A 27233-nucleotide genomic window follows, 5' to 3' on the forward strand; every position below is an offset into this window, starting at 1 on the left:
AGCTGATTGCTGTGGTACAGGCTCCTGTGGGGCAAGAAATTCCAGTGGTGAAGCAGATTTTTGTTGGGGTCTAGGTTCCTGCTGGGGTTCACCTTCACGGTGGGCAAGAGGATCCTCCTGGGTGAGGGGTCTTTGCTGTGAAGCAGGCACTTGTTGGTTATTGGATCCCTGCTGAATCTTCGAACCTGGCTGGGCTGTGGGTGTTTTTTCTGGCCCAGGCTCTGGCTGGGTTATAGGTCTCTGGTGTGGCTCAGGTTCCCAGTTTAGCCTACATTCTGACTTAGAATCTGTCTCCACTCTTGTTATTTCCCTCATGGGAGATGTTGATCTCCCAGGCTTCATCCTTTTGGGCTCCACTCCCCAGGCCTCCCTCTTTACAGATCTCTCATTGACTCCTCATGATGGCACCGCCCTTTGAGTTCTACTCCTTCATGCTGGCATCTCTGGTCTTCCTTTTTAGGGCTGCTGGCAAGTGGGCTGATCACTGCTTGCCCCGTCTCCAGTGCCTGCTGATCCACTCTGTGCCTCCTACTTTGAGGGGAAGGATTAGGAATAGGAGGAGGCTGTGTGCCCAGTACTCTATTCCCAGATGGGAGGGGCTTGCCCTCTTGTGTCATAAATAGGGCCCCACCCCACTCACCGCTCAGTTAAAATGTTTCTTCTCATAAGGCAAGCATTGCGATTTAGTTCTTTGTTTCATATGGGTTGAGAGAAACCAGGTTCTGAATGTGTGTTCCTTTCCCACCACCACTTATTTTTTTGGTGTCTGGCTGGTACACTTTTGAACCCTGGACCTTGAGGTTATCAGCACTATGCTCTTTTCTCCCCTTTGATATTTGAGGAAAGGGTTATGGGAGAGGCAGTTTCTGTAGTTGTAATATTTTTTCCCCTCTATTCATTCCTACAGATGGTTGCCATTTAATCTCCTGATATTGTTACTCTGATCTTTACAAAGAATGTAATGTCAGGGCTGGCCTTGACAGCTGTAATGTCAGTGGCTCACTTGGGAGAGCGTGATGCTGACACCACCAAGTCAAGGGTTAAGATCCCCTTACTGGTCATCTCTTAAAAAAAAAAAAGTAAGGTCCTCCCATTTCATAGCTTGAAGCCCTTTTGAATGGTATTTGAGATCCTCCACACCACCTGCGTAGCTCTGAGCCATGGTTCTGCACATATATCTTCAGTACTAGATTAGAAACTCACAAAATACAATGGTCATGGTGATGATGACAATAATTCATAAATACTGAAGCCCGCCTTCATGCTAGGAAACTGTGCCAGGTTTTTTTTAAGCCTATATTATCTTTAATAAGACCATATCTGATTCATGCTCTACCTGCTTTCTTTGCTCCACCTAGCTCTTACTTCAGGTTTGTTGAGTGAGTGAAAGATTAAAAAGTTGGACAGTGGGGAAAGAGTGAGGGTTGTGGTAGGGGAAAGTATATGTAGAATCTGGTTGGGTTTGGAGTGAACAGAGTAAAGTGGGCCATTTAGATTGGGCGTGAGTTGGCAGACCCCATTTGAAAGAAACAATTTTGACTTATTGCGTTTAAAAATGTTTATTGACTTCTGTTTGCTACTTTCTTGATTGTATTTAAGGTCAGGTGAGACCAGCTAAGAAGCAGGGGTTTCCTGGGTTCTTTCAGATAATTAAGCTTAAGTCTGGTTAAAGGGAGGGCACAAGAAAAGACTGACAAGAGAAGGCACTAGAGGGAGCAATAGTCAATGTGATTTTGGGGAAAATGCTTTTGATAGCACTGGAATGTTTTAGGAGGTGGGGACCGGGAGTGGGGAGGATACGGTGGGAGAATAAGGGTATCCTCTAGACGTGCTCACTGCCTTCTTGACTGGGAATATTTGGTTGGGTGAGTGGGCTCTCAGAGCTCCTATAAAGGCAGAGCAAAGCTTGCTAGCTGACATTGCTTCAGAAATTGCTGGCAGGCTCTAGAGTGCTTGTTTGGCTTCCTGTGGTGCCTTTGGTGTCCTAGGGTGCAAATAAAGGGAAGAGGCTAGTGTTAAAAACATTTTTAAAATTTAATTTTTATGAGAGCTTTAAAAATTATGAAACTAGACTAAAAAAAAAAAAAATCCAGTAGAAAGTAAAAAGATTCCTCCTACCCCAGCATCTACAATCTATTCCCCAGAGCTACCCACTGTTAATAGTTTGCTACATATTCTTCCATACCTTTTGGTATATAAACATAATAGCTTACTTTTAAAAAATGAGATTATACTACACATATTGCCTCGCTTTGCACCTTTAACAAATCTTTTATTATTGCAAAATATTATACACCTGCAGAAGTTTATTAAGGCATATATGCAGTTCAGTAGTTATAAAGCAGTTATTAATGAAACTAGTACCCAGGCTTAGAAATAGAATATGACCAGCAGCCCCCCACCTTTTCTGATCACTGCCTTCCCTTTCCCCCTCACGGAGATAATCCTGACTTTTATAGTAATCATTTACTTTCTTTTCTTTGTTTTACCACCTACTTATACATTCCTAAAGAATTTAGTTTAATTTTGCCTGTTTTTTTTTTTCCTGGCAGCTGGCCAGTACAGGGATTGAACCCTGGACCTTGGTGTTTTCAACATCATTCTCTAACCAACTGAGCTAACTGGCCAGTCCCCCTTTCTCATTTTTGAACTTTGTGTTTATTCTGTGATCTGAATGTTTATGTCCCTCAAAATTCATGTTGAAATCCTAACCCCCAAGATGATGGTATTAAGAGGTGGAGCCTTTGGAAGATGATTAGGTCATGGGGGCTGAGCCCTCATGGATGGGATTAGTGCCCTTATAAAAGAGGCCAAGGGAGCTCAGTTGCCCCTTCTGTCATGTGTGGTTAGAGTGGGAAGTCTGCTGTCTATGAGGAAGTGGGCCCTCATCAGACACGGAATCTGCTGGTACCTTGACCTTGTACGTCCCAATATCCAGAACTGTTAAAAATAAATTGCTGTTGTTTATAACCACTGCGTATATGGTATTTTGTTATAGCAACACAAATAGACTATACCACAATTTATTTATTCATTCTATGGTTAATGGACATTTGGTCAGTTTTCAGTTTGGAGCAGTTATTTGCAATGCTGCTATAACATTTTTGTATGTGTCTCCTGTTGTACATAAGCATGCATTCCTTCTGAGTATATATCTAAGAGTGGAATTGCTTCGTCACAGAGTACACATAACTTAAACTTTAGTAAATAACTGTTAACACTTTTTCAAAGTGATTTACCAATTTACACTCCCATTAGCAGCATATGAGAGTTTTTCTGCACTACTCTCTGCCAACACTTGGACTTGTCAGACTTTAAAATTTTTGCCAACCATCAGTTGCATAATGATATCTTATTTTGGTTTTAATTCACATTTTCCCAATAATAGTAAGGTTGAGTGCCAAGGTTTAATTTGCATTTTCCCAATAATAATATGATTGAGTGCCATTTTATTATTTTTATTTTTTTTGCTGGCCTATAATAGCAAAATGGTATCAGGGTTCTGATTGAACCCTGGACCATTTCATATATTTATTAGCTATTTGAATTTCCTCATCTGTGAAATGGCTATTCAAGTCTTATGCCTCTTTGTTGTATTGCCTGCCTTCCTCTCACTGATCTGCAGAAATTTTTTATATATTCTGAATACTAATCCTTTGTAGGTTCTATGAGTTGCTGATATCATCTCCTACTCAGTAGTTTCTCATTTTATTCTCTGATGATCAAAATTTTTAAATTTTGATGAAGTCAGATTTATTTAATCTTTTCCTTTATGGTTTATACATCTTGTATCTTGTTTAAGAAATCCTTCCTTATCCCATGGTCATGAATATCTTCTACATTCCCTTATAAATTTGTCTTTCAAATTTAGATCTTTAGATCTCCTGAAATTTATTTTCATGAAGAATGTGAAGTAGGGGTCTCTATGTCTATTTTTTTTTGTGTGTGCTAATATATTATGGATATCTTTTCAATTAACACATGATGATTTACCTCATTATTTTTGACAACTGTGGATTTGCCATATTTGCCATTAGTGACCATTTTTCTCCATACAAATACAGTTATAATTAATATTCTTGTACATATATCTTTGAATATCCATGCTAGTATTCTATAGTTGAGATTTCTTGAAGTGAGATTACTGGGTCAAAAAGTTTGATAGGTGCTGCCAAATAAATTATCCTTCCATCAACAGTGTATAAGGATCCTGATTTATCCCATTCTTAATACTATCTTAACATCAACCAGTATAACATTTGCCAATTCTCTTTTTACATGATACTTAAAAACTGCTAGATTAAGGAAGAGTCAAATTCCTTTTGACATTGAGACTGGTGTCATCTTTAGAGATCAATTACCAGGTTCCCAATGACCCCGTCTTCCTCCACTTTGATAAGCATTAACGTTCTAGGAATTTGATCAAACCTTTCTGCTATCAGGAGAATTGTATTCTGCTTTTCTTGCTTCTCCTATTTCCCCACAAGTTGACATTGAATAGAAAGGGCTGAGATGTGTGCTTATCCTGGTCTCCATTTCATCTCTCTTCTCTGTTCTCAACCACTGATTCCAGAGTGACTCTGGTTTAAGGAAGGTCATTCTCTTGAAACTTACTGGTGGGCCGGCCCGTGGCTCACTCGGTAGAGTGCGGTGCTGATAACACCAAGGCCACGGGTTCGGATCCTATATAGGGATGGCCGGTTTGCTCACTGGCTGAGCGTGGTGCTGACAACACCAAGCCAAGGGTTGAGATCCCCTTACCGGTCATCTTTAAAAAAAAAAAAAAAAGAAACTTACTGGTTTTCTTTGCATTGCCTTTGAAGGGATCACAGGGACACTGCTTTTCTGGCAGCCCGGGCACCGTCATGAGTTTTCTTTTAGGGGCTCTCAGGAACCAATCTGAAATAACAGTGTTGCTGCTTAGGTGGGAGGGTTAATATATTTGAGAGTGGGGAGTAGGGAAGGGCTTTTCTTGGTATCTTCTGTACCTTCCAGTTTCTCTTTCATACTGCATTGGGGTGGTAAAACGGGTCAACACAGAACAGTGGAACATTCAGCTATTTGAATACCAGAATGTCTGAGTTGTTTTTCCTGACCTGTGTGGACAAGGATTTGGTGCAGGTCTGGAGGGGGCATGAAGATATCATTGGGTAGTCCAAAGAATAAGGAGTAAGACCTAGGTGTCAGCCTTTTAGTGGCGCTTTACCTTGGGCAAGCCATTTTGCCTCTCTGCTTTTAGTCTTTCCTGTGAGTAAAACAAGGCTGAGAGTAGAATCCAGGAAGCTTTTGGAAGTCCAGGAAAAGCCTTTTGGAAGGCAGCCCTGGGCTCTTTGGGAAAAGGGTAAGGGGGAGGAGTATCTTGAGATTTGGCTGGCTCTCATCTTGCAGGCGTCCAGTTGTTGCCTGAGACTCAGGAAGAAAGCAGGCATTGGTGCTGCGTGCGATGGGCTGGTGGAGAGGGGAATGGGTGAGGTCAGCTGAGATAATATCTTCACTGGCCCAAGGGAGAGAGCTGGGGTCATGGTGGTGCCATTGCTGTTGTTGATGCTGAGTTACTGACCTTTGCATCCACATCCTTGGCCGCCTTCCTGGAGCCACCTCCCAGAAGCCTGGCGTTGGTCCCTATGGCCTCTGGCGACCCCTGTTGGAAGGAAAGAGGTCACTTCCAGACATTGGAAAGGGAAGGCGCCAACAGCATTGTGCTACCTAGGTCAGCACAGTTCCATTTTTCCTTTTTTTTTTTTTTTTTCTTTTTTTGACTTCAGGGATCTAGGTTACTTCAAGAGAGGAGTATTTCAAATGGATAAGGCATTGAGGTTTAAAATCTGGCCTAGAGGTAAGCTTAACTGAAGTTAGGTAGGGAAAGAATGCCTTCTGGATGGAAGAGAGGACAGAGGTGGGGCTTTATCAAGACCTTGCACGCTCCCCACTCTCCCCATCCCACACATTAAAATCCTTATGACTTAAAGAGTGAGGGCAAGGAGAAGATTATTGTACAAACCAGGATTTTCACCTGACTTCCAAGTTGCTGTATTTGAATTTACAATCCTAGTTCAACTATAAGAGGATGGTATTTACCTTTGTTCTTCTGGAACAAATATATTCCTCTTTTGGCCTCTATCCAAGCCTGTTTTATTATCTGATTCTGTCATATCTGTATTTTGTGATACCTAAAATATTTTTATGACAATCAAGGAGGATGGTTTATGGTTTATAGACTTGAGATTATCAAGCTAGAACTGAGCTCAGATGATACCTCCTCTGTACAGTAGTTTCTTATGTTTCCTATCAGAATTAATTATGCCTTCACATGGTTTCTATTGTATTTACATGCAGGTCTGTTATTGCACAGTTATAATTTGTTGTTTGAAATCTGTTATGGACTGAACTGTGTCCCCCAAAATTCACATGTTGAAGCCCTAACCACCAGTACCTCAGAGTGACTGTATTTGGAGATAGGGCCTTTAAAGAGGTAATTAGGTTAAAATGAGGCCTTTATGGTGCGCCCTAATTTAATCTGACTGGTGTCCTTATAAACAGAGGAGATTTGGACACACAAAAAGACCTCAGGGACGTGTGTGCACAGAGAAAACATCGTGTGAGGACACAGCGCAAAGGCAGTTGTTATGGACAGAATGTTTGTGTCTCCCCCAAAGTTCATATGTTGAAATCCTAATCCCCAGTGTGATAGTATTAGGAGGTAGGGACTTTGGGAGGTAATTGGGTCACGAGAATGGAGCCCTCATGAATGGTATTTGTCCCCTTATAAAAAGGACCCTAGAGAATTCTTTCTCTCTTTCTGCTCTGTGACGATACAAGGAGAGGTCGGCTATCTGCAACCTGGAAGAGGATCCTCACCAGAACCCTACTATGCTGGCACCCCGATCTGGAGTATCTAGCCTCCAGAACCATGAGAAATAAATTTATATTTGTTTGTAAGCCACCGAGTCTATGGTACTTTGCTGTAGCAACCTGAATTAAAACAGCAGCCATTTGCAAGCCAAGGAGGGAGGCCTCAGAAGAAACCAGTCCTGCTGACACCTTGATCCTGTATTTCCAGCCTCTAGAACTGTGAGAAAATAAATTTCTATTGTTTCAGCCTCCCAGACTATGGTATTTTGTTATGGCAGCCCTAGCAAACTAAAACAAAATCTTTCTCCCTCACTAGACTCTGAACCAGTGATTCAGTAGTCATTCAGCTACTTGGTTCTTGGCACATAGTAAGCATTTGGTAAATTCTTATTCAATAAGTAGAGGGAAAAGTTGTTTGGAGAGGGTCCTTAGAAATCATCTGGTTCAACTCAGGTCTCCTATTTCCCAGATTTGTGCCCTTTCTGCCAGATGGAGGGTGTTGCATCATTTCCCCAAGTGCTAGTTCTCAGACGTTCTTATGTGCTGTTTGAGTGCTGTTAAAGTAATTTAAATAGGCATAGCCCCTGCCATCTAAACTTTTTAAAAAAATATTTTACTCTTGCCTGACCTCTACTCCTAGTTCCAGAGAAAAGCCACAGAATATTAGAGTGAGAAAGAATCTTGGAGATTATTTAGTTGAATCCCTTGGGAAGTTCTTTTCATTCTAAATGTAATATAACTACATTGGAAACAATTTTGAAAGTACAAAGAAATTATTAGTCTTACCAACTGTTGGTATTTTGGCATATTTGTTACCTACATATGGTTTTCTTTATATAGTGATAACCATAGTACGTGAACTGATTTCTATTGTTTCCCCCCATTTTATAAGCATGTTTCGATGTCATCTTCTTAACAGACATTTTTAATGACTGCATAATACTACCAGTAAGTATATGTGTTCCAAATTATTTAACTGTTCGCCTATTGCTGAATATTTAGATTGTTTTATTTTTAGATATTGATACATTTCTTTGTTTTTGTAATTGTTTTCCAAATTTTATATTTTATTGGGAGAGAGCTCCCACAATGGAATTTCTGGGTCAAAAGTTAAGCACAGTTTTCTTTTTTCTGACAGCTGGTAGGTACAGGGATCCCATTGCTTGATCGTGGTATTACCAGCACCACACTCTAACCAACTGAGCTAACCAGCCAGTCCTTTTGTTGATATCATTATCAAATTGCTTTCAAAAGTGTTGTACTAATTAATTAAATCACTGTCTCATTTTTTTTTCAGATAAGGAAATTGAGGCCCAGAGATAGCAAATGAAATACCCAAGTTCACAAAGGTAATGGTGACACACCTAGGGCTAAAATCCAGATTTAAGGTTCTTAGTCTGTTGTTCTTTCTGCGGCCCTATGTGACCCTAATTTCATGGGCATAACTGAAAATGAAGCTACATGGCCTTGGAGTATAATGTCTCTCCCAAACCTCAGACATTTGTGGGCCATCTTTATGATTTTTTCTGTAGCTTGTACCACTTCTACTATTATTTACTTTATAGTTTTTCTCTAAATAAATTTATTTTATAAAACATCCTTGTTCCTATGCAATATTACCTGTGAAATTATAGGTTTGATGTACACTTATATTTTTTTCTAACATGCATTCAAATTAACATAACTATTAAAGTAAAAAAAAAAAAAAAAAAAAGCTAATTTATGTTCCACCTAAAATCAGTTTTGGGAAACACTGATACAGTAGAATAAACTAGGACTTTATATCCGGATAGACCTGGAGTCAACAACTGGCTGTGTCATTTGACAATGTAGTCTTGGACAAGTCACTTAGCGTCTTTGATCCTTGATTTGCTGATTTGTAAAACGAGGATAGTAATACTCACCTTGCAGAATTTTTAGGGATAAAATGAGCTACTGTGGGTGCCAGTGGTCAAGTAGGCATTAGGTACATGATGTTTATTATTGTGGTTATTACTATGAACTTCTAGTTATTTTCCAAAGAGAGTGTCTGTGCTGAAATACTAAGCTTGTGGCTGTCTGCTGACATGTATGTATAAAGAAGTTACTTCCACTTGTTAGGACTTGTGGTAAATTTATCATTGTTTTGATTTCCCAGTTCCACTACATAGGTGCTTGTGATTTTGGACAAGTTGCTTAACTTTTCTGTGCGTCATTTACCTAATTCATAAAATGTGGCTAATGATAGTACATTAGTGCGCATGTATGTTATTTCCCAGCTCTGTCCACTAGGCGGCCTAGAGTCACCAGCACCTACTACCAACGGGCATATCTAGTGCCTGTGGTTTGTAAATACCATTGTTCCATTAAAGGAACCAGGGCTCCCTGGAGAAATGGCTGATTCCAGGAATTCTGGGGCTGGAAATTAAAAGATGATCCTGGAACATCTTGTGGTGTCAGAAAGTAAGGAACAGCTCAAAAAGTGATGGGGATATGTCAAAAGGTCACAGAAGCCAACTTGAAGGAGCTCCAAGTAGCCAATTTGGGGGCAATATGAACAACATAATAAATAATGATAGTAAGGGATTATAACCCACAAATATCCATGATTCCATACTGATATAAATAAGTTTTTGAATAAACTAATCAATGGGGGGGGGGGAGGAATAACTTTCTTATAGTAGAATTTTAGTTAATAAATGTAGAAGAAATCGTGGAAATAGAAAAATCAGTATTTGACTAACACCACAGTAATGATTGTTGTAGGCAAGAATCAATGGATTCTAAAAATTAATGGGTAAAATTATGATGAGAAGAAACAGGCTATGTGCGAGTCTCAAAGTACCTCTCCAGAAGATACTTATTAATTACAACAGGAAAAATAATTACTTTACAGTAGAGAAACTTGGCAAACATCATCTTAACCAAGTGCTTACAATTAACATCATCAGTAATGACAGATATAGATATCCTGGGTCTCTTATGTGATGTACTGAGAAGGACACAACTTCTGTGGCATTCTTGCCAAAAATGTATAACCTGAACTTCATCATAAGGAAATATCAGACAAACCCAAATTGAGGGACATTCTACAAAATAACTGACCAAGTCTGGCCAGTTAGCTCACTTTGTTAGAGCACGGTGCTGTTAACACCAAAGTCAAGGGCTCGGATCCCCATATTGGCTAGCTGCCAAAAACAAAACAAAACAAAAACATACATATATATATATATATTCCAGTTGCCCCTCCCCCCAATAACTGACCAATGCTCTTCAAAAGTGTCGAGGTCATGAAAGACAAGACTGAGAAAGTACTCTAGATTAGAGTAGACCAAGGAGATGTGGCAGTTTTATTCAGTGTGGGATCCTGGATTGGACGCTGGACCAGAAAAAGGACATTAATGGGATGATTGGCAAAATTTGAATGTTTGTAGATTAATTAATGTTATTGTATCAGTGTTAATTTCCTGGTTTTGATAATTGTATTATGTTTACATAAGATGTTATTTGAAAAAAACTGATTGGAGGATATACCAGAACTCTGACTATTTTTACATGTTTGACAGTCTGAAAAATGAAAAGTTAAAAATAAAAAAAATCAGGTAAAAAAAATTAGATTTCTCTGAGGACAAAATGAGATAATATGTGTGAAGTGCTTAGAACAGTCCCTGTGACATAGGAGTTTTAAACACGTCGGCTATTATTATAAGTAATTTTATAATTAATAAGTAATCAAGTAATGAGTAATCTATGATAAGTAATTTATTTTCTAATCTTATATATTCTCACCTGTTTTTTCCCCCCCTCTCCCCAATGAAAAGCATATTGAGCATATATGTGGTTATTTTAAGAGATAAAGTAAGATCAGATTTTATTTTGAGAAATTTTTGGGGGGGTGTAGTGGGGGGTGTCATTTCCTCTAGCCACTAATCAGCTCTGACTGAGGCTGGCATTGCAAAACTGCTTTTGGCTGGGAAACAAGACTTGCACCAGGCCATCACCCATCCCATGTAGTTTGTGACAGTGCCACTTGGAAGTGCAGTGAGCTTCCCTTAATTCATTGCCCCTGTGCTTCAGGAACTGCTATAGAAATATCATTCAGTTCATTTATTGAACCTTTTCTAGGTGCACATTACAGATCATTTAATATTCACAACAAGTCTGTGTGATAATTGGCATTTCATTCATTTTAAGATGATAAAACTGAAGCTCAAAAAACTTAAGTGACTCATCCAGGGTTGCAGAGTGAGTGGCAGAGCTGGGATTTGAATCTGGGTCCCTTGACCTCAAGGCAGAGTCTGAATGTTTATGTGAGTCTAATTGTGGAGCTAGGTGTGAGAACTATTAGTATAGAGCAGTGGTTCTCAACCGGGGGTGGTCCCTTCCCTGCGCTTCCCCCCACCCCCTGGAGACATTGGGGAAGGCTGCTATTGGCATCTAGTGGATAGGGGCCACACAGATGCTGCTACACACCGTACAACGCACAGAACAGCCCCCAGCACAAAGAATTATTCAGCCCCAAATTTCAATTATTACACCAGCTGCCAAACCCTGGTGTAGAGTCTGAGAAGGGCAACACTTTGACCTTAGACACATGAGGATTTATTCTTTCTCTTAGCTAATATTTGCTGAGTACTGTGCTGGGTAGTGTGAGGGATATGGAAACGATACAACAGTTTGTGGCACTGAAGAGGTGACTGTCTAGAAGGGAAGGGGCTGGAGGTAGGAGAGGCACATGAACACCTTCAACATCAAACAGAATATGACAGGTGCAAAAAGAGAGTCAGGTCAGGCTGAGCGTGCTCACAGGGGGCGAGCCCATGTCTGGTTGTGGAAGGAATCCAGGGAGGCTGTGAGGAGGAGGTGGTTTTGAGCTGGGTGTATGAGCAAAGTGGAGCTGGTGGGAAAACAATGTTCAGGGAACAGCAAACAGTGTAGTTTGGGTGTGGCATAGAGTATTTGTTAGTGAGTAGAGGGAGGTGGACTGGAAAGGCAGGTTGGATCTAGAGCTTCGAATCCAGACTGAGCGCTCTAGCCTTGGTGTCTGTCCCAGTGATGGAAAAGCCTTCCCTTCAAGAGTGGTGCTCCAGGCCCTAGGGCTGTGGGGGTCCAGAGCTTCTAGAGAGCTGTCTTTATGAAACAGGAAAATTTGAAATTGGGGTGGAGTAGGGTGAACCTTAAGGGCCAAGTGGATGCTGAATGTGTGACAAAGCTGTTTCAGTTCATAGTAGCCCTTGGAGAGATGGTGCTCTCAAGTAGCAACATACATGGGGATGAGCTCTGCCAAGGGCTGGGCCACTTTAGCTGCAGTGAAAACTGGAGCAGATTCAGAACCCCTAACCAAAGGTCTGCTTCCCAAAAGGTAACAACAGGGCTTGGTATAACTAAAGCTTCAAAAATAATAGGTGATAGGATTTTTCTAGTTTATAACATTACCATTAGTAACATTAAAAATTGTTGGTGGCATGTCCAGTGCACTATAAAGAATATAAACAAGGACTTCTTATCTTCTATGAATGTGCAGTTGCCTTCAATACCCTCCTGCCACAGCCACCAAGCTTGGCCCTGAGGAAATTCATTACTCTTCCGGAGGTGAAGGCATGGAAGAAAATCTTTGTTGAGCTAGTGTGTATATGTGTGTGTGTGTGTGTGTGTGTGTGTGTGTGTGTTTTGCCAGCTATAGTTGCAGATACTTTCATGTCTAATATATCTCATTTAACTCTCACAACACCCTTTGGGTGTAAGTACAGTTTCTCCTTTTTGTAAATGAGGAAACAGGCACCGAGAAATGTTAACTTGCCCCAAATCCCCGTAGCTAAAAGGGGCTACATTTTAATGCATTTGTGTGGCTTGTCTTACCGTGTTTTCTCCCGGCTTTCCCTGCTTCATTGAGAATTTATCTTATTTACCTGGTCTTGGGCTGCTAGAGACCATGGACGTCAGCATTAGTGGCAGCAACAGAAGGAGGGAAGAGATTAGAACTTTCATTGTGGCTGTCGGTGCTGCTGGAAGTTGCTTGAAAAGTGTATGGAAGGTTCCCAGTTAGAGGCTCCCGATTTCTCGGGATGGCTGAGGTCGGTGTACTCAGCCTGCAGTCTGCGCTTTAATCCCAGGCCAGTGTTCCCATCAGAGAGCAAGAACAGGTAAGGTGACGCTGGCCTTATTAGGTAACAGATTGGACCACGTGTTTTACGGGAATCTAGGAGGTGAAACTGGTCAAACAAAAGAAATGCAGCGTTCTTAAGAACACAAGAAGGTGACAGGTAACTTGGCAGCCGTACTCGTCTCCCTGCAACTCCCCACCTCTCCACCTCTGAGTGCCTTATGATTTCTTCCTCAAGTCTTTTTTCTTGCTTGGATTTCCTTATACATTTTAATGACTCTTTCTAGCTGAATATCTGCCAGGAAAGTGGATACTAAGGGTTGGCGGAAGAGAGGATGACATGGTGTGTTTCCTTTTTGTTCTGCCCTCCCCCATCGTTGGGGGAATGTCCACTATAGTATTGTTGTTGCATGGGGAGTTGCCCTGTCCTCACTCTGTTTTCAGTTCCCTCCAATTCCCTCACTAGGTAAGGTGGGAGGAAGCACAGCTGGGTCAAGGAGAAGCAGTTCTCCCTCACCCAAACCGTCCCTGGAGCAGTGAGTAGAACCAGGCCTCCTCGTTGTTTGTTGGGAAGGTGGCCCTGGCTTAGTTGCTCCAGTATAAAGGAGAGGGAACTGAATTGGTGGAAGACCCCTAGGGCTTCAGGTGCAAGAAGGTTTGAGAAACCGGAACCACTGGAAGGAAGGAGCCGTTAAAGTGTGTTCGCCAAGGTTGCTGAGACTCCTGGCTCAGACCTTGTTTGGAAATGGCTCATGGCAAGGTAATAATACTTACAGTAAACATTAAGGGTTATGGAACATAAGCAGTTACTAAAATTGATGTCTGTTCTAGAGACCCTAGGAAATGTGCTCAATGAAAGAGAAGCTGGGCTTGAATGCTGGGTGATATTTGGGGGTGGGTGGGGGAAGATTAACAAGGAAATCCTCCCTGGAAGCCTCCAGGCAGGAGTGAGAAAAGGTCGTTTAAGTCAAACCCCTTTTGATTTTTGCTCAATCATTCTTACCCTCTCAGTTTTCAAATTATCTTGGCCTGTTGACATGTTAGAGAGTTATGCTAGGTAGTGGAGACTGTCCTCGAGTTGAAGGCTTGGGCTTGGTCTGGGCTTGGTCTGATACAAACCACTGAAGTGGCTTATTTCTGGAAAATTCTAAAGATGGTCTCTGTCCTCAGGAGGCTCACGTCTAACCAGGGAGATGACATTCACTTCATAAAAACTAGAGATATAAGTGGAGCCAACTTTCAGAAGTGACAGGAGTTCACTGAGGACTGAGAGGGACACTGGATTAGGTGGGTCTTGAGCTGGGTCTTGCAGGGAGGGATAGAATTTGGGTTGGTTGAGGCAGAGAGGAGGGGCAGTGCAGAGAAGGCACATGAGGTTCTCTCTGGGGCTAATTGGATGAGGATCGTTGAGGGCAGGGTCTGTTTATTGTTCATTTTTGTGTTCCCTGAACTTATGTAGGGCCTGGCACTTTGGGACTTCTCTATAAATGTGTGTTGGATTGAGTGATAGTTTTGTAATCCCTTAACGAGGACTGATATGTGAGAAAGCATGGAAAGTGCGGCCCGTTAGCAGAAAGAAAATCTTACTGACAAATGATCATGTGTACACATGAAGCTGGTGGGGATGCTTTGCTTTTCCCATCCAGTCCATCAGCCCACACCAAGGCCACCGCAAGATCAGGGAGCTCCACCTCGGACCTTCCTCCGGGCCCCCTCGGTCTGTTTACCCCTCCTTTCTCCCAGGTCGTGGCTCCCTGTCAGTTCTCTCCATCTGGTTTTCACCTCCATGGACTTCGAGTGGATGTTGCATCCTGTGTGTCATCAGAGGGGGCTTTGGGTCCCTCACATCTGTTGATAAAACACCCCAAAGATAAATGGACTTTCTCTTGTTAATATTGACAACTTCTCATAGCCCATCTTGAGAACATTATTTGTGTCAACAGAGGTGCCAACTTACAAAGGCCCTCCCCCAGGAAGGAGGTAAGGGGAACATAGGGAGAAAACACCATTTTGCCATGGTTATTTGGTTTCTCCAGTCTACAGTGTGCTTGGTAGACATTTGAAAATATTTGTTGATTAATTCCATGATTCATGTTGCTCTAATAATAGTCATTTATTCATATGTGCATTCAGTGAACACTTGAGTGCCTACTGTGTGTGCCTGGTATTTGCTAGACGGTGGGTACCTAGAAGAATAAGGTGTGATACTGTCTCCGAGGTGCTCTCAGTATATGCACAGACCTGTGGCTATCTAATCCACCTGCCCTATTTTACAGAAGTGGAAATTAAAGTGCAGGGAAGTTATACGATTAGTTCTACATCTTACAGTCAGTTATCCTCAAAGCCACAGAAGCAAAACACAAGTGTCCTGACTTGCTAGATTTTGTTAGTGTGCAGCTCTCTGGCTGCTGCATGTGCAAAGGTGGTCAGCTCTAATAGGAGAGAAAGGATATTCAGAATGAAGTAGGAGCTCATAGTCACCCTGGGTTAGCCAGAAGGAAATACCCGATTCAACTGTGACAGAAAAGGACCATCTGGGACATTTGCATTCTCTTTTTTCACTTTGAGCTTGAAATGAGGAAAACTGAGGCCAGAAAACCAAGAGAGGAAGATTCTTCACAGGTGATTGATGAGATGGTTTAAAATAATCTGTATTTATGTCTAGTGTGGTGTTTCTCACAGAACTGTAATGCTCTGGCTTTGAATTCTGTTCCCTCCATAGCCTGTAGCTCTGTGAGGGCAGGGACCAGGTCTGAGTCATCTTTGTCTGCCCTGTGCACGGTACGTAGCAGGCTCCGATCAATATTTCTTAAAACATAAAACTGAGTAAAAAGTATACAGGTATGGGATGACTGAGCAGCAGCACAGGTACGAAAAATCAGTATCCCCAAATCAGCTGATGTGTTATTTGTCTTTCTAAATAGGGGTGTCGTGCTGGAACGGGGACACAGATGGTCCTGTGGCCCTGCTGCTCTGGTTTGGACACTCTTAGAACTCTGTTTCTGCTGTGGTTGCCGCACTTCACTTGCCTACGAGAAAGTGACAGGAGAGTGTAGGGGCTGCAGATTACGTCATGTGGAAATGGCTGAGGGAAGATGGGGTGCATGGTGGCTGTTTACGAATATGTGAAGGTTGGTTTTATGAAAGGTATTAGATTCATTTTGGTGCCTGCAGAGTGTAGGCCTAGGATTGGTGAGTGTGCATTTTGGCTCAGGATGAAAGAACTGACAAAGTAAATTAAGTTTCCTTGGAAAATTACAAGTTTATTGGCAGAGTTTAGGCAGGGGCTGGATGTATGAAAACACCTGTCACAGTGATTTTTAAGGTTATGAGGGCAGAGCTTGGCTTGGAACCCAGGGTTTCCACTAATACCATGTATTAGGTATTATAGAAATTGTCCTTTGAGATATGATATTGCTCTGTGATGCAGGCTGAACCCTCTGTGACTGTTACGTTCACTCACTGTGAGCAGTTGTGATTCTCTTATCTAATTTGTGACTTGAACTTCGCCCCCCTGCCAGTCCCCCTCCCCTCCTTTACTAGAGAGAATGGTAAGAGTTTTGTGCAGTTACTGATCACGGTCACAAGGTGGCAGCACTGCCTCACTGGTGTCTCCTAAAAACTCTACCAGGATGTGGGCAAGTCTGAAAGTGGCTATTAGGATCAGGAAAAGGGCAGAAATGAGGCAAACAGGTCAACTTTTTTTTCTCTCTTCTGTGAAGTGACAGGGTTGAGATGAGTGTGAAATAATTGCATTTTGGAAATGGAAGACGCTTTAGAGAAGTGTTTCTCAAACTTTAATGTGCTTAGGGATCGCCTGAGGATCTTGTTTAAATACAGATTCTGACTCTTTTGGTGGGGCCTGAGATTCTGCATTTCTAATATGCTTTTGCCATTGCTACTAGTTGGTGAACCACACTTTGAGTAGCAAGGCTTTAGAGGTCATTTAGGGATTAATTGTCACTGCATCTGATGTATGGATGAAGAGAGACTGAAGTCCAGAGAGAATATAACTTGCCTAATACAGCCATGACTTTAGCACATGACCTTTTGCATTTAAACCCAGAGCTTCAGCCTCTTAGTCCAGGTCTTGCTCCACTATATCATGTGGCCCCTTTAGTGTTGCGAGTGACATATCTTTAGCTTAGAACCCAGAACTTCCATTTTCACCACTCCCTTTGGTCTTTGCTCAAGGTGTTGCTTTGGTCACTCCTTTACCCCAAACATTCCATGGCTCTTCTGTAATCACGAAATCAAGTTCAAATGTCCCTGCCTAGTTTTCAAGGCTCGACAACATATGGTCCCACTTTAGCAGGCTTACCTAACTTCCCTGTTTCTTTCTTTCTTTCTTTTTTTTCTTTTGGTGGCTGGCTGGTAGGGGATCTTAGCTTCCCTATTTCTTAACTGCATCTTTCTGCCCTAGCTGTCCCTGCTCCTTCCTGTTCCCTAAACATGCTGCATGCAGTCCTCTTACAGTGGTAGTGGTAATGGCATGGGCTCTGACGTTAGATGTAACTAGTTTCCAATACCAGATTGGCCACCAACCTTGGCAAGTTACATCACCTTTCTGAGGATCATTTTCCTTCTCTGAGATAACATCATATGGTGATTGAGAAGAATAAATAAGATAACATATGCAAACCCACTCTCATTCCTAAGATCCCCTTTAAAACTAGCATCTACAATGGTGCCTGACACCTGGTTCCTTTTTTTTTTTTTTTTTTTTTTGCTTATTAAGCCAGGATCCAATGCTTTTGTTTTGTTTTGTTTTTTTAAAATTTTTTTTATTGACTCAATTCTTTATGCCCCTTGTCCAATCTCTCCCCTCCCCCTCTCTCCCCCCTCCCCCCTATAATTACCCTAGATTTCTTCTCTCCTGAAAGAATAATGGTTACTCTGTTGATTTGTTGCCTAAATGATCTGTCCAATGCTGAGAGGTGTGATCAGGTCCCCCAATATTATCATAGAGCAGATGCTTCTTCTGTCACTCTGAAATGGGCTTTGTGTAGAGAGACATCCTCTTCTTTTCTTTATCTCTGCTGGTGACTCTCCATGTGTCAAAGCACTCCAGTTGTTGGTGGACCATCTGCATGGTGGCTGTGGCATCTAGAGGCTTTCATGGCAGCCATGGTTATTGTGGTGGCTGTGGTGGGCCACCCACACAGAAGTGATGTTTTTGGCGTGCTCCTTGGCAGTGGACATGTGCCTGGTTGTGGGGTGTGTCTGGTCCCCAGATCCATGCCTTGGGTCACCGGGTGGGCCCTGAGGTGCTGGCATGGTGTGCCTGGTTGTGGGAGGGGGGTCTGGTCCCCCAGGTGGGCCCCGAGGCACTGGCACAGTGTGCCTGGATGTGGGAGTAGGGTCCGGTCCCCGGCTCCAAGCCTCCAGTTCTCAGGCAGGCCCCAAGTCGCTGGTGTATGCCTGGGCTGGAACTAATTTGTTGTCCTTTGCTTACTTTTAAAACAGGGGAACTTCCCGTGGGAACCAGTACTTGAGCTGTGTGGCTGAGGTAAATTGATGCTTTGCTACTGTTTCCCTAGGGAAGGTTTTTTGTGCAGCTCAGAGTTTAATGGCTGACCTTATGGGTACTTCCAGCTCTCCAGAGACTGGGTGCACCTGGGTTGTGTAGAAACTCTAATCTGGGCCTGAGTTTTGTCATCAAACTTCACCGCATGCCATTCTGCATTCCCGACCAGTCTCCTCTGAGTGGTCCTGTGCTCATTAGGTGGTGGGTTGGCTGTCCTTGCTGTGTCCCAGTGTTCTCCTGGTGGGCCTGTTTCCCACACCGCCCATGCTCCAAACACTTCCCATGGGATGGGCCTTGTGCTGGTCCGTTGCGATGACTCACCGGCCTCTGAATGGCTCCCTTTTTTCAGTTGTTCTGGCTCCTCGCTCCTGCGTGAGTCCATGGGAACCCTATTAGTGGTCTTGCTGTCCTGAGGGCCACCAAGGCCCTCTTCTCCCCTGCTGCCTCCAAGTAACTCCATCTGAAGGGCACAGCTGCGGCTTCTGCTGACTCCTGCTCCATGCGCTCATCAGCTCCAGCCTCAAAGCAGTTGTGGCCTGAAACCCTCAGAGCAGTTCTTTCTCTCCTCGTGGTTTCTTCTGCCTTCATGAACTCCGAGGGTCTCTCCTCCTCTTCCCCTGAGCTCCAGTGGGCTCAGCTTGGCTGACGTTACATTTTTATAGTTGTAAATTCATTGATTTGTGGGAGACAGTGATGGTGGGGACCATCTATTCCACCATCTTGACTGGAACCACCACCTGGTTCCCTTTGATTATGTTTCTCCCTGTCTCTGTTTCCCTAAGGCTTAACCATTCAAAGGCCTAACCTGAATCCCATCTCTTTCATGAAAACTTTCCCAGCCATTTCTGACCCAATTTATCTCACCCTTTTATAAATTATTTTACCATGTATTAGCATTTGATTATGTGCCAGCCCTCTCAGTGAGACCCCACAGAGAGGCTTGAAGGATATTGGCTATATGATAATTGAGGGATAATTGAGTTCATTCTTTTTTTAGGTACTCCCTGAGAGCAAGAGCTCCCTTCTTTTTTATTCAGTTATTGTCTAGCAGCAGCTTTTCCTGCACCAGCAGTGCCAGACCTTGGTAGTCATGTGAAAGCTTTAGAGAGAGCTCTCTTCATGGTCCTCCTGCCCCTGGAGTATGGTTAAACTGCTGTTTCCCTTTGCATGTTATTGGATGGTCCCCCAAGGGAGGGACTGATGAAATCTCCTTATGGCAACCCCAAGATAATAACTCTAAGGAAGTTGAGCACAGTATCTTATTGCTTCAACAGCATGGTGACAGAAGATGTATACACCTTCCTATTTCATGAAATTTATAACAGGGTCCTTACTCTCTTACTTCAGAAGAGATTAAGGACAAAAGACCAAATGGAGAGGACAGGATGTTTAAGGGAGGTCACATATCTCTGCCCTGGATTCTGTGAATTGTTCATTCAACTGCACCTGGAAGTGTGCATCTTTGCATGTGTGGTTGTATATTTTTATCACATGATGCATAATTCTCTCCCTATCAGTGGCAGTTAGTAGCTCATGTAAGGCTTGTGATAGTAAAATTACGTGGTGAGTGCTTTCACTGCAGCAAAGGTCTGTCTGAGGTCTGGAGAGAAAATAGACCAGGAGGGCTGGCTGGACATTTTTACTTAGGGTCCTCCTTTCTCTTTTTATTGGACAGTGGTCTACTCACCCATCACTTTCCTAGTCAAGGGATTTGGGGCCTTCCCTTCCCTGACCATGGGTCCATGCCAAAATCCAAAAATATTTATCTGTGCCTGGAACTGGATATTCTTTTAAAAAAGAGAAGCCGAAGGAATGTCTTTCTTGCTGATTTCCAGGATTCTAATCTTCACTGTCTAAGCTGTTGGTTTCCAACATTGGATACTGGTTAGAATCACCTAGAGGGCATTTAAAAGCTACCAATGTCTGTGCCTCATCCCCAGAGAGTCTGATTTGATTGGTTTATGGTGTGACCCAGGCATTGGTAGTTTAAGAACATTTCCAAGTAGTCATTTTACAGTGGAGGAACTTCAGCCAAGTGCTCAAAGTTTGTTTGTTTGTTTCCTTTTTTTTTTTTGCACTAGGCCCTGCCACAGGACCAGAAACAAACGTTTATTGCAAAATGGGGACCTTCAAGTTACAAGGATGTCAGATCTGGCCTTTTGCCTGACACCAGGCATTGGAATCTGGCCTCTATGTGGTTGTCTAGCCCTTTCCACTGGGTCTAACGGGGACTTTGACACAGTGTAGGGGCTGTGAATTAGTGTGTGTGTATGGGAATGAGAAGCCAGGGCCTTTCAACATGGATACTTAAGGAGGGGTAGGGGGTAGGTGCTCCTCTAGACTGAGGGTCCTCATGTGGCCAAGGTCTGTGTACACAATGGCAGACCAGGACATGTTTGTATTTGGGAGAATCTGCGGACCAGGTGTTTGGAAAGAGTTGACCATGGTGTAGACTTGTGCTGGAGACACAAACCTGTCCTTGCCTACTGTTGAGGCTGGAGGCACCGTCCTAGGCACCAACCACCTCCCAAGAGTTCCTCCTTCATCTGTGGGGTGGAGGCCAGCGGGGCCGGAACTGCAGCAGGAAGGCTGGGGGGATGTTGAAAAGGCCACTGACAGCTGGCTGGAGGCTCAGGATGCCTGGTGGCCATGAGCTTTCCAGAGAGAAGGTGTGCAGGATGACAGTGAAGAGGAGGAAGAGCTCCACTTGCACCAGGCCCTTCCCAAGGCAGATACACATACCTAAGGAGAAGGGCAGGAATGCCTCATGCTTCTTTAACCTTCCATCTGCATCCAGGAAATGGCCTGGGTTGAACTCCTCTGGCTGCTCAAAGATCTTGGGGTCATGCAAGACAGAGCCAAGGAGGGGGAAGACCTCAGTGCCTGGGACAGGGTGTACCCTCGGAAACAGGTGGTCCTCGTGAGGGCACGAGGTATTCCCATGGGCACCAGCGCCAACAGCTGCTGTGCCTCATGCAGAACCCCGTCTGTGTAAGGGAGGCGGGCATGGTCCCCTAGACCTGGTCCCCAGCTGGTCCCCAGCTCCCGTATCAGCTCCTCCTGCACATGCTTTTGGACCTGAGGATATTTCAGTAGGAGCAAGAGGGCACAGCTGACTGTGGCGCTGACTGTCACTGTCCCAGCAAACAGCAGATAAATTACTATCATCAGCAAGTTCTTCTCAGTGACTTCTGTGTTTGGGTCTTGTTCCTCCTATGCCATCTTCAGCAGGAAAGCATCAACAAAGTTGCATGCGGGGCTTGAGGTGTCCAGTCTGCCCTGGTGCTGTTGCACCTGCTGGACAGTGAAGGCAGCCAGGGTGCCCATGGGGTGGAGGAGCTGTGTATGGGGGCCTGGCAGGGGCTGCAGGAGCCAGGAGAACATCTCGTAGGTCTAGCCCCATGGGGAGCTGATCCCCAGCCAGGTACCAACAGCCACCTGGTCTATGGTCTGGAACTCCTCATCTTCGTAGGGGAAGCAAAGGCCAAAGGTGAGGGAGAAGACTATGTTGGAGGTGGCCTGGGCCAGCAGCAGGGAGGGGTCCAATGGCATCCTTCTGTCTCCCGGAATGCCTCCACCAGACACCTGGCCTCTGCCTGGATCAGCTCCTTGCCTTCTTGCTTCCCCATGCCCAGGTCCCTTGGAGCAAGAGTGGTGAATCTCCTCAGCTGCCTCCACCGTTCCCCACCGGAGAAGAAAATCCTATGGCCATCAAAAGTTCGGTCCAGTGTTGCCAACATTCCCCGCACACTGAACTCCTCAGCCTGACCTTCCAGGGCCTCCTGTATCGTCTTGTGCCCAACCAGGACCACCACGTGCCGCCAGGGTCCCAAGTACACAGTGAACACTGGTCCATACATTTTACTCAGCTTAACTTCTTTCCAGCTGTCCTCACCTCCTCCGTCCACGTGCTCAAAGTTAACACCACTCATAATGAGAGATATCAACACCGCGGGCCTCCTAATATGATGGACCGAGAAGGCAGACAATTACTTCTGCGGTATTCTTGCCAAAAGTGCACAGCCTGAGTTTTATTAAGAGGAAATATTAGATAAGCCCAAACTGAAGGTCATTATACAAAATAACTGGCCAATACTCTTCAAATGTTAAGGTCACGAAGGCCAAAGAAATTCTGAGGAACTGTCCCGGATTCAGGAGACTAAGGAGACAAAACAACTAAATGCAATTGCATGATCTTAGATTGGATCCTGGTCCAGAAAAAAGACATTAGTGGGAAGATAGATGGAATTTGAATAATGCCTGTAGATTAGTTCATTGTATGATATCAGTTATAATTTATTGATTTTGGTGATTATGCTGTAGTTATCTAAAACGTTAACATTTGGGGAAGTTAAATGAAGGGTATATGGGGACTCTTACTATATTTGGAACATTTTTGAAAGTCTAAAATTGCTGCAAGATGAAAAGTTAAAAAAGAGCAAAGAAAAAAGAGAATTCCAGGTAATTCTAATGAGTTGCCAAAGTGGAGAACCACTTCCCTAAGTCATGTTGCCTAACACTGTCAAAGTAATCTTCCTGAAAATGCTGTTTTGTCATGTTTCTGACCTTCTCAAAGCTTTCCAGTGACTTCTGTCATCTATGGAGTGAAGATCAAATTCTTTAGGCTGACATTCGAAACCCCTGTAGCACAGACCCAGTCTATTCCCTTGATCTACGTAGCAGGACCTGACTCACATTTTACTTTCCCATGTCTGATCTTATGCTGATTATTTTCCTTCTCCCCATAGAACCCGTGCCTTCCTGCTCAGGCTCCTGAATCATTCTTCGTCCTAGGGCCCAGTTCAGAGCCCGTCTCTTCGTTCAAGCCTTGTATTATTATTTCTGTTAGAAGCAGTCATCTTTCTTTTCTTTGAATTCTGGAAGGTACAATGGTGTGGAGTGAAGACTTGAGCTTTAGATTTAGAAATATGTGAGTCTGAATCCTGGTTCCACCTTTTACCAGTGCTAAGAGAGAAGTTAATTGACTTCTTAGAAAATAGGGATAGTAGTACTATTTACAGAGGATCATTGTGAGCATTAGATGAGGTGCAAACATGAAGGTTCCAGCACATAGTAGGTTCCTTCCTCTTCACTTTTGTAGCTCAGTGATCCCCAAAGGTATTTTGGGCAGTGCAAAGGCTCTTATGAAAATTTCCTGTGGAGGCTTTTAAAAATATTTGTTCCTGGTCATCTAATATGACACAGTCTTGAACTCAACTGAATGCTTGGGACTTTAAAGATTTCAACTGATTTTTTTTTTTCCTGGAACACAGGTCAATTAATATTTGTTTTTGGTGGCTGGCTGGAACTCAGTAAATATGGGCAGAGGAATGTAACTCCACAGAGGGAAAAGGGAGGGATGATGGGTTTCTAAATGGGAGAAAGCTGTGGTGCCTTCCACATCCACTCCTTTGCTCTCAGTCAGACACATCAAGGAAGTACAACTCCTTAACCCATGAGTCCTGTGCAGCAACCCTTCACAGATCCATTTCCTGCCTAGGTGATGTGTACATAGTTGAGTCAGGCCCCTATGAGTCGAGCTTTCTTCTCTGATTTCTGCTTCCTCCACTGGCACAGCTCCCTGCTGGGCGCTCTGCTCTGGCCCCAGCTCCCTGGCCTCTGTGGGCTGAGAAGGGAGTCGGATGCCCACAGGCACAGAAAGAGACAGGTGGGGCTGCCGTTGTTCACAGGCCACATACTCGGGGTGTGTTTTATGACTGATTCTGGTTTTGGAATCTCTTCCTCTTTGTGACCACTCCAGGGCCTCTCCCTCCTCCTACATCCTTCTCATTACACTTTCTTTCTCTAGTGCACCCCTTTTTATAGCCAGAGAATGGCTGTGCAAATAGTTGACAATTCAGTAAAAATGACTTTTTATGAGGACTGGGAACCTTGCTCTGCTTTTTCCAAAAGAGATTGAGGTTCATAAAAGCAAGCTTTCATGAAGTTGTGAGTGTGGTTTAGTGAACGGGTGCGTACATGACAGTGAGACAGAAAACAAAGTGCTGGTTGTTGGTCAAATCCTGAAAGTGGAGGGGGCAAAAATCATTCTGGAAGGTAGACATTCTTCAAGAGATCTCAGGAATTTTAGGGTGTCCTCTGCCCAGATGGGTTGGGGGATGAGATTAAATTATGAAGTTGTGCGATGTTGGGCACATTACTTAACTTCTCTGCTTTGTTTTGCATAATCTGTAGAAATGGGGATGCTGGCACTCATGGGATTTTTGTGAGGACCGTAGCTGCATGTAAAGCCCTTGAGATAATGCCTGGTGCCTAATGAGTGCTGAGTCTGTGTGAGCTGTTACAGCTATAAGCAGAGGGGCCACCTTGGTCACTTAGGGCGGGAGGTATTTCCCAGCCAGCGTCCTGGCAGGCCAGCTGGAGATGAAAATGGTAGGGGAGGCTTAACTTCCAGGAGTGGAAGGATTGGGGAGCAGTAACTCACGTACAGTGCTTTGTGAAAACACTTTTCCCAACAGCAGGAATACCCAGAGTGGGTGTGGCTTCTCTCGCAGTTATTGTCTTCTTGGGGTCTAGAGTCAAGTGGTGCTGCTGAAAGCCAAGCCAAGTAACAGGCTTCAGGTGGTGTCTTGCAAATAGCATTCATCTTGCCACAGGAAAGCATTCATCTTATTAAATGAAGTCCCTATTGTGGCCGGCTCATTATTTTTGTCTCTGTACTATCCTTATTTATAAGGTGTAAAAAGAAAAGACTGAGGAAGGATGAAACAAGGAAATGAATGTATAAATTAACAGGGAAGAATTGGGAGTGGTATGTATGAGGTTTTTCAAAAAGTTTGTTGAAAAATAGAATTAAAAGATAATACAGATCATTCCATGAACGTTTTATTTTTTTGAGTCAGTGTCTTGCTATGCTGCCCAGGCTGGAGTGCAGTGGCTATTCACAGACACAATTGACCTGCCCTGTTTCCAACCTGGGCTGGTTCACCCCTCCGTAGGCAACCTCGTGGTGGTCCCCTGCTCAGGGTAAGTTGCCATATTGATGCCACACATCTGACTGGCAGAGGGAACTACAGCCCTGAACTCCTCAGCTTAAGCGATCCTCCAGCCTCAGCTTCCTGAGTAGCTGGGATTACAGGCATGCACCACTGTGCCTGGCTCCATGAACTTTTTGAAATACTCTCATATAAGTTGGGAGAAAGCATATATTAGTTTTATGTGAATGTAAAAGGACTTTAAACAAAAAAAATAAACAGACTTTATGTAAAGGGTGTGGCCTGCCTTGAGTAGGTAGAACAACTGTGTCACAGGAAACTTCAAGCAGAATCACAAAGGAGTGGGTACTATGGCCTTGTTTGTTAAATAGGTTAGACTGAGTAAGTCACTGAAGAGAAAGGAGACAAAGGAGAAAGTGGGCAAGGGTGAGAGAAAATGGGATGGTGACTGGAAAGGATTGAAAGGAATGTTTACCGAGGGCTCATCACAAACCATGTGTTTAGTGCCTTATGTATCTTCATTTACTCTTTTACTGTCATTTTCTAACGCAGTAATAGTTATCCTTTTAAACAGATGAGAAACGAGTTTGAGGGAGGTGAAGTGACAGGATTATCCAACCAGTTAATGGCAGAGCTAGTGTGTTTCACCATGAAGTTTGTGCTCTTGCCTCTGTATCAGACAGAAAGGTGAAAGAGAAGGAAGGCAAACTAAATTTTTGTTGTGGGTGAAATTTATAAAATGTACCTGTGCTAGGCAGAATAATGGCCTCCCCAAAATGTCCACATCCTAATCCCTGGAAGCTGTGAATATTACTTTATTTGCAAAGGGACTTTGCAGATGTGATGAAATTAAGGATCTTGAGATGGGGAGATTATTCTGGATTATCTGGAGGGGCCGAGTGTAATCACAAGGGTCTGGGTCCTTTTAAATGAAAGAGACAGGCAGGAGAGTCAGGGTTAGAATTATGCCACATGAAAAAGACTCCACTGGCCATCACTGGCTTTGAAGATGGAAGGGGCCATGAGCCAAGGGATGTGGGTGGCCTCTGGAAGCTGGATTTGGCAAAGCAAATTCACCCCTAAAACCTCAGGAAGGAATTCTGTCCTGCCAATACCTTGATTTTAACCCTTTTGGACTTCTGACCTCTAGAACTGTAAAAACTGGAAAAAAGAGAGAAAAGTAGGTAGTCTTTGCATTTCAGGAGGTTACAGTCTGCCATACAGAAAAAGAGACCAGAAGAAATATGACAAAATATTAAGCAATGATTAAGTCCAGACTATGGGTGGAAAATGGAATATTGGTGATAGTTATTTTCTTTTTCATACTTTATATCTTCAAAGATAAAAAACTTAAAGGTCATTACATTGTAATGTTACAAATAGAAGTATGTTCAATTTACCTGTGGGAGTCCCTTGAAGATCTCTGAGAGACCATGCCATTTGAGTTTAAGGATGAATTTGCTAAGGGCAGGACTGAGGGAAGGAAGGATATTACAGGTAAAGAAACAGCTTGTGCAAAGGCAGGAAGGGAGGACCTGTCCTGAGGGCAAACTTGAGACTTTATCCTTCAATCTAAATGGCCCATCACTTCCATGGATCAACTCAAATGAATGCATCTCTAGTCATCAAGGAATGTAGTCAGTGACCTTTTATGGGGCGAACTGAAACATTCTGCAAACTTGGAATCAGTATCAAGTACTGTAGCTTTGGACTTGGTGGCAGGGGAGAATGTGCTTGTAAAATGTTTGTTGTTTAAGGATCAGCCTTTTCTGCTTTTCCCTTCTACTGTTTCTTGCAATACTTATGTGGGCAGGGC

At 43.4% G+C, this 27233-nt stretch overlaps 1 protein-coding gene and 1 pseudogene across 1 annotated transcript; both read right to left on the reverse strand.

Annotated features, from left to right (window-relative positions):
* Positions 1-1886: 1886 nt before the first annotated feature.
* CXCL17 (C-X-C motif chemokine ligand 17) lies at positions 1887-12819 on the reverse strand. Its single transcript, XM_063109135.1, has 4 exons — positions 12741-12819; positions 5561-5641; positions 4798-4899; positions 1887-1984 (listed from the first exon to the last, which is right to left on the reverse strand). Exons 1-4 carry the CDS (start codon positions 12817-12819, stop codon positions 1887-1889), a joined length of 360 nt encoding a protein of 119 aa, XP_062965205.1.
* An 8184-nt stretch (positions 12820-21003) lies between these two features.
* On the reverse strand, positions 21004-22393 carry LOC134387426 (cytochrome P450 2S1-like; annotated as a pseudogene).
* Between the last annotated feature and the right edge of the window lie 4840 nt (positions 22394-27233).

The sequence above is a fragment of the Cynocephalus volans genome, chromosome 10 (genome assembly GCF_027409185.1).
Source record: "Cynocephalus volans isolate mCynVol1 chromosome 10, mCynVol1.pri, whole genome shotgun sequence".
Classification (NCBI taxonomy): domain Eukaryota; kingdom Metazoa; phylum Chordata; class Mammalia; order Dermoptera; family Cynocephalidae; genus Cynocephalus; species Cynocephalus volans.

Bases quoted from the DNA above. Each gene is read 5' to 3' on its own strand.
- CXCL17 (XM_063109135.1), bottom strand. From the start codon at position 12,819: ATGAAAGTTCTAATCTCTTCCCTCCTTCTGTTGCTGCCACTAATGCTG. The intron at 4,900-5,560 runs GTCAGTAACTCA...CTGTTATTTCAG, and splicing joins CCAAGGATGTGGATGCAAAG to ATTGGTTCCTGAGAGCCCCT. The intron at 1,985-4,797 runs GTAAGTTTCTTT...TTTGCACCCTAG, and splicing joins AGGCAATGCAAAGAAAACCA to GACACCAAAGGCACCACAGG.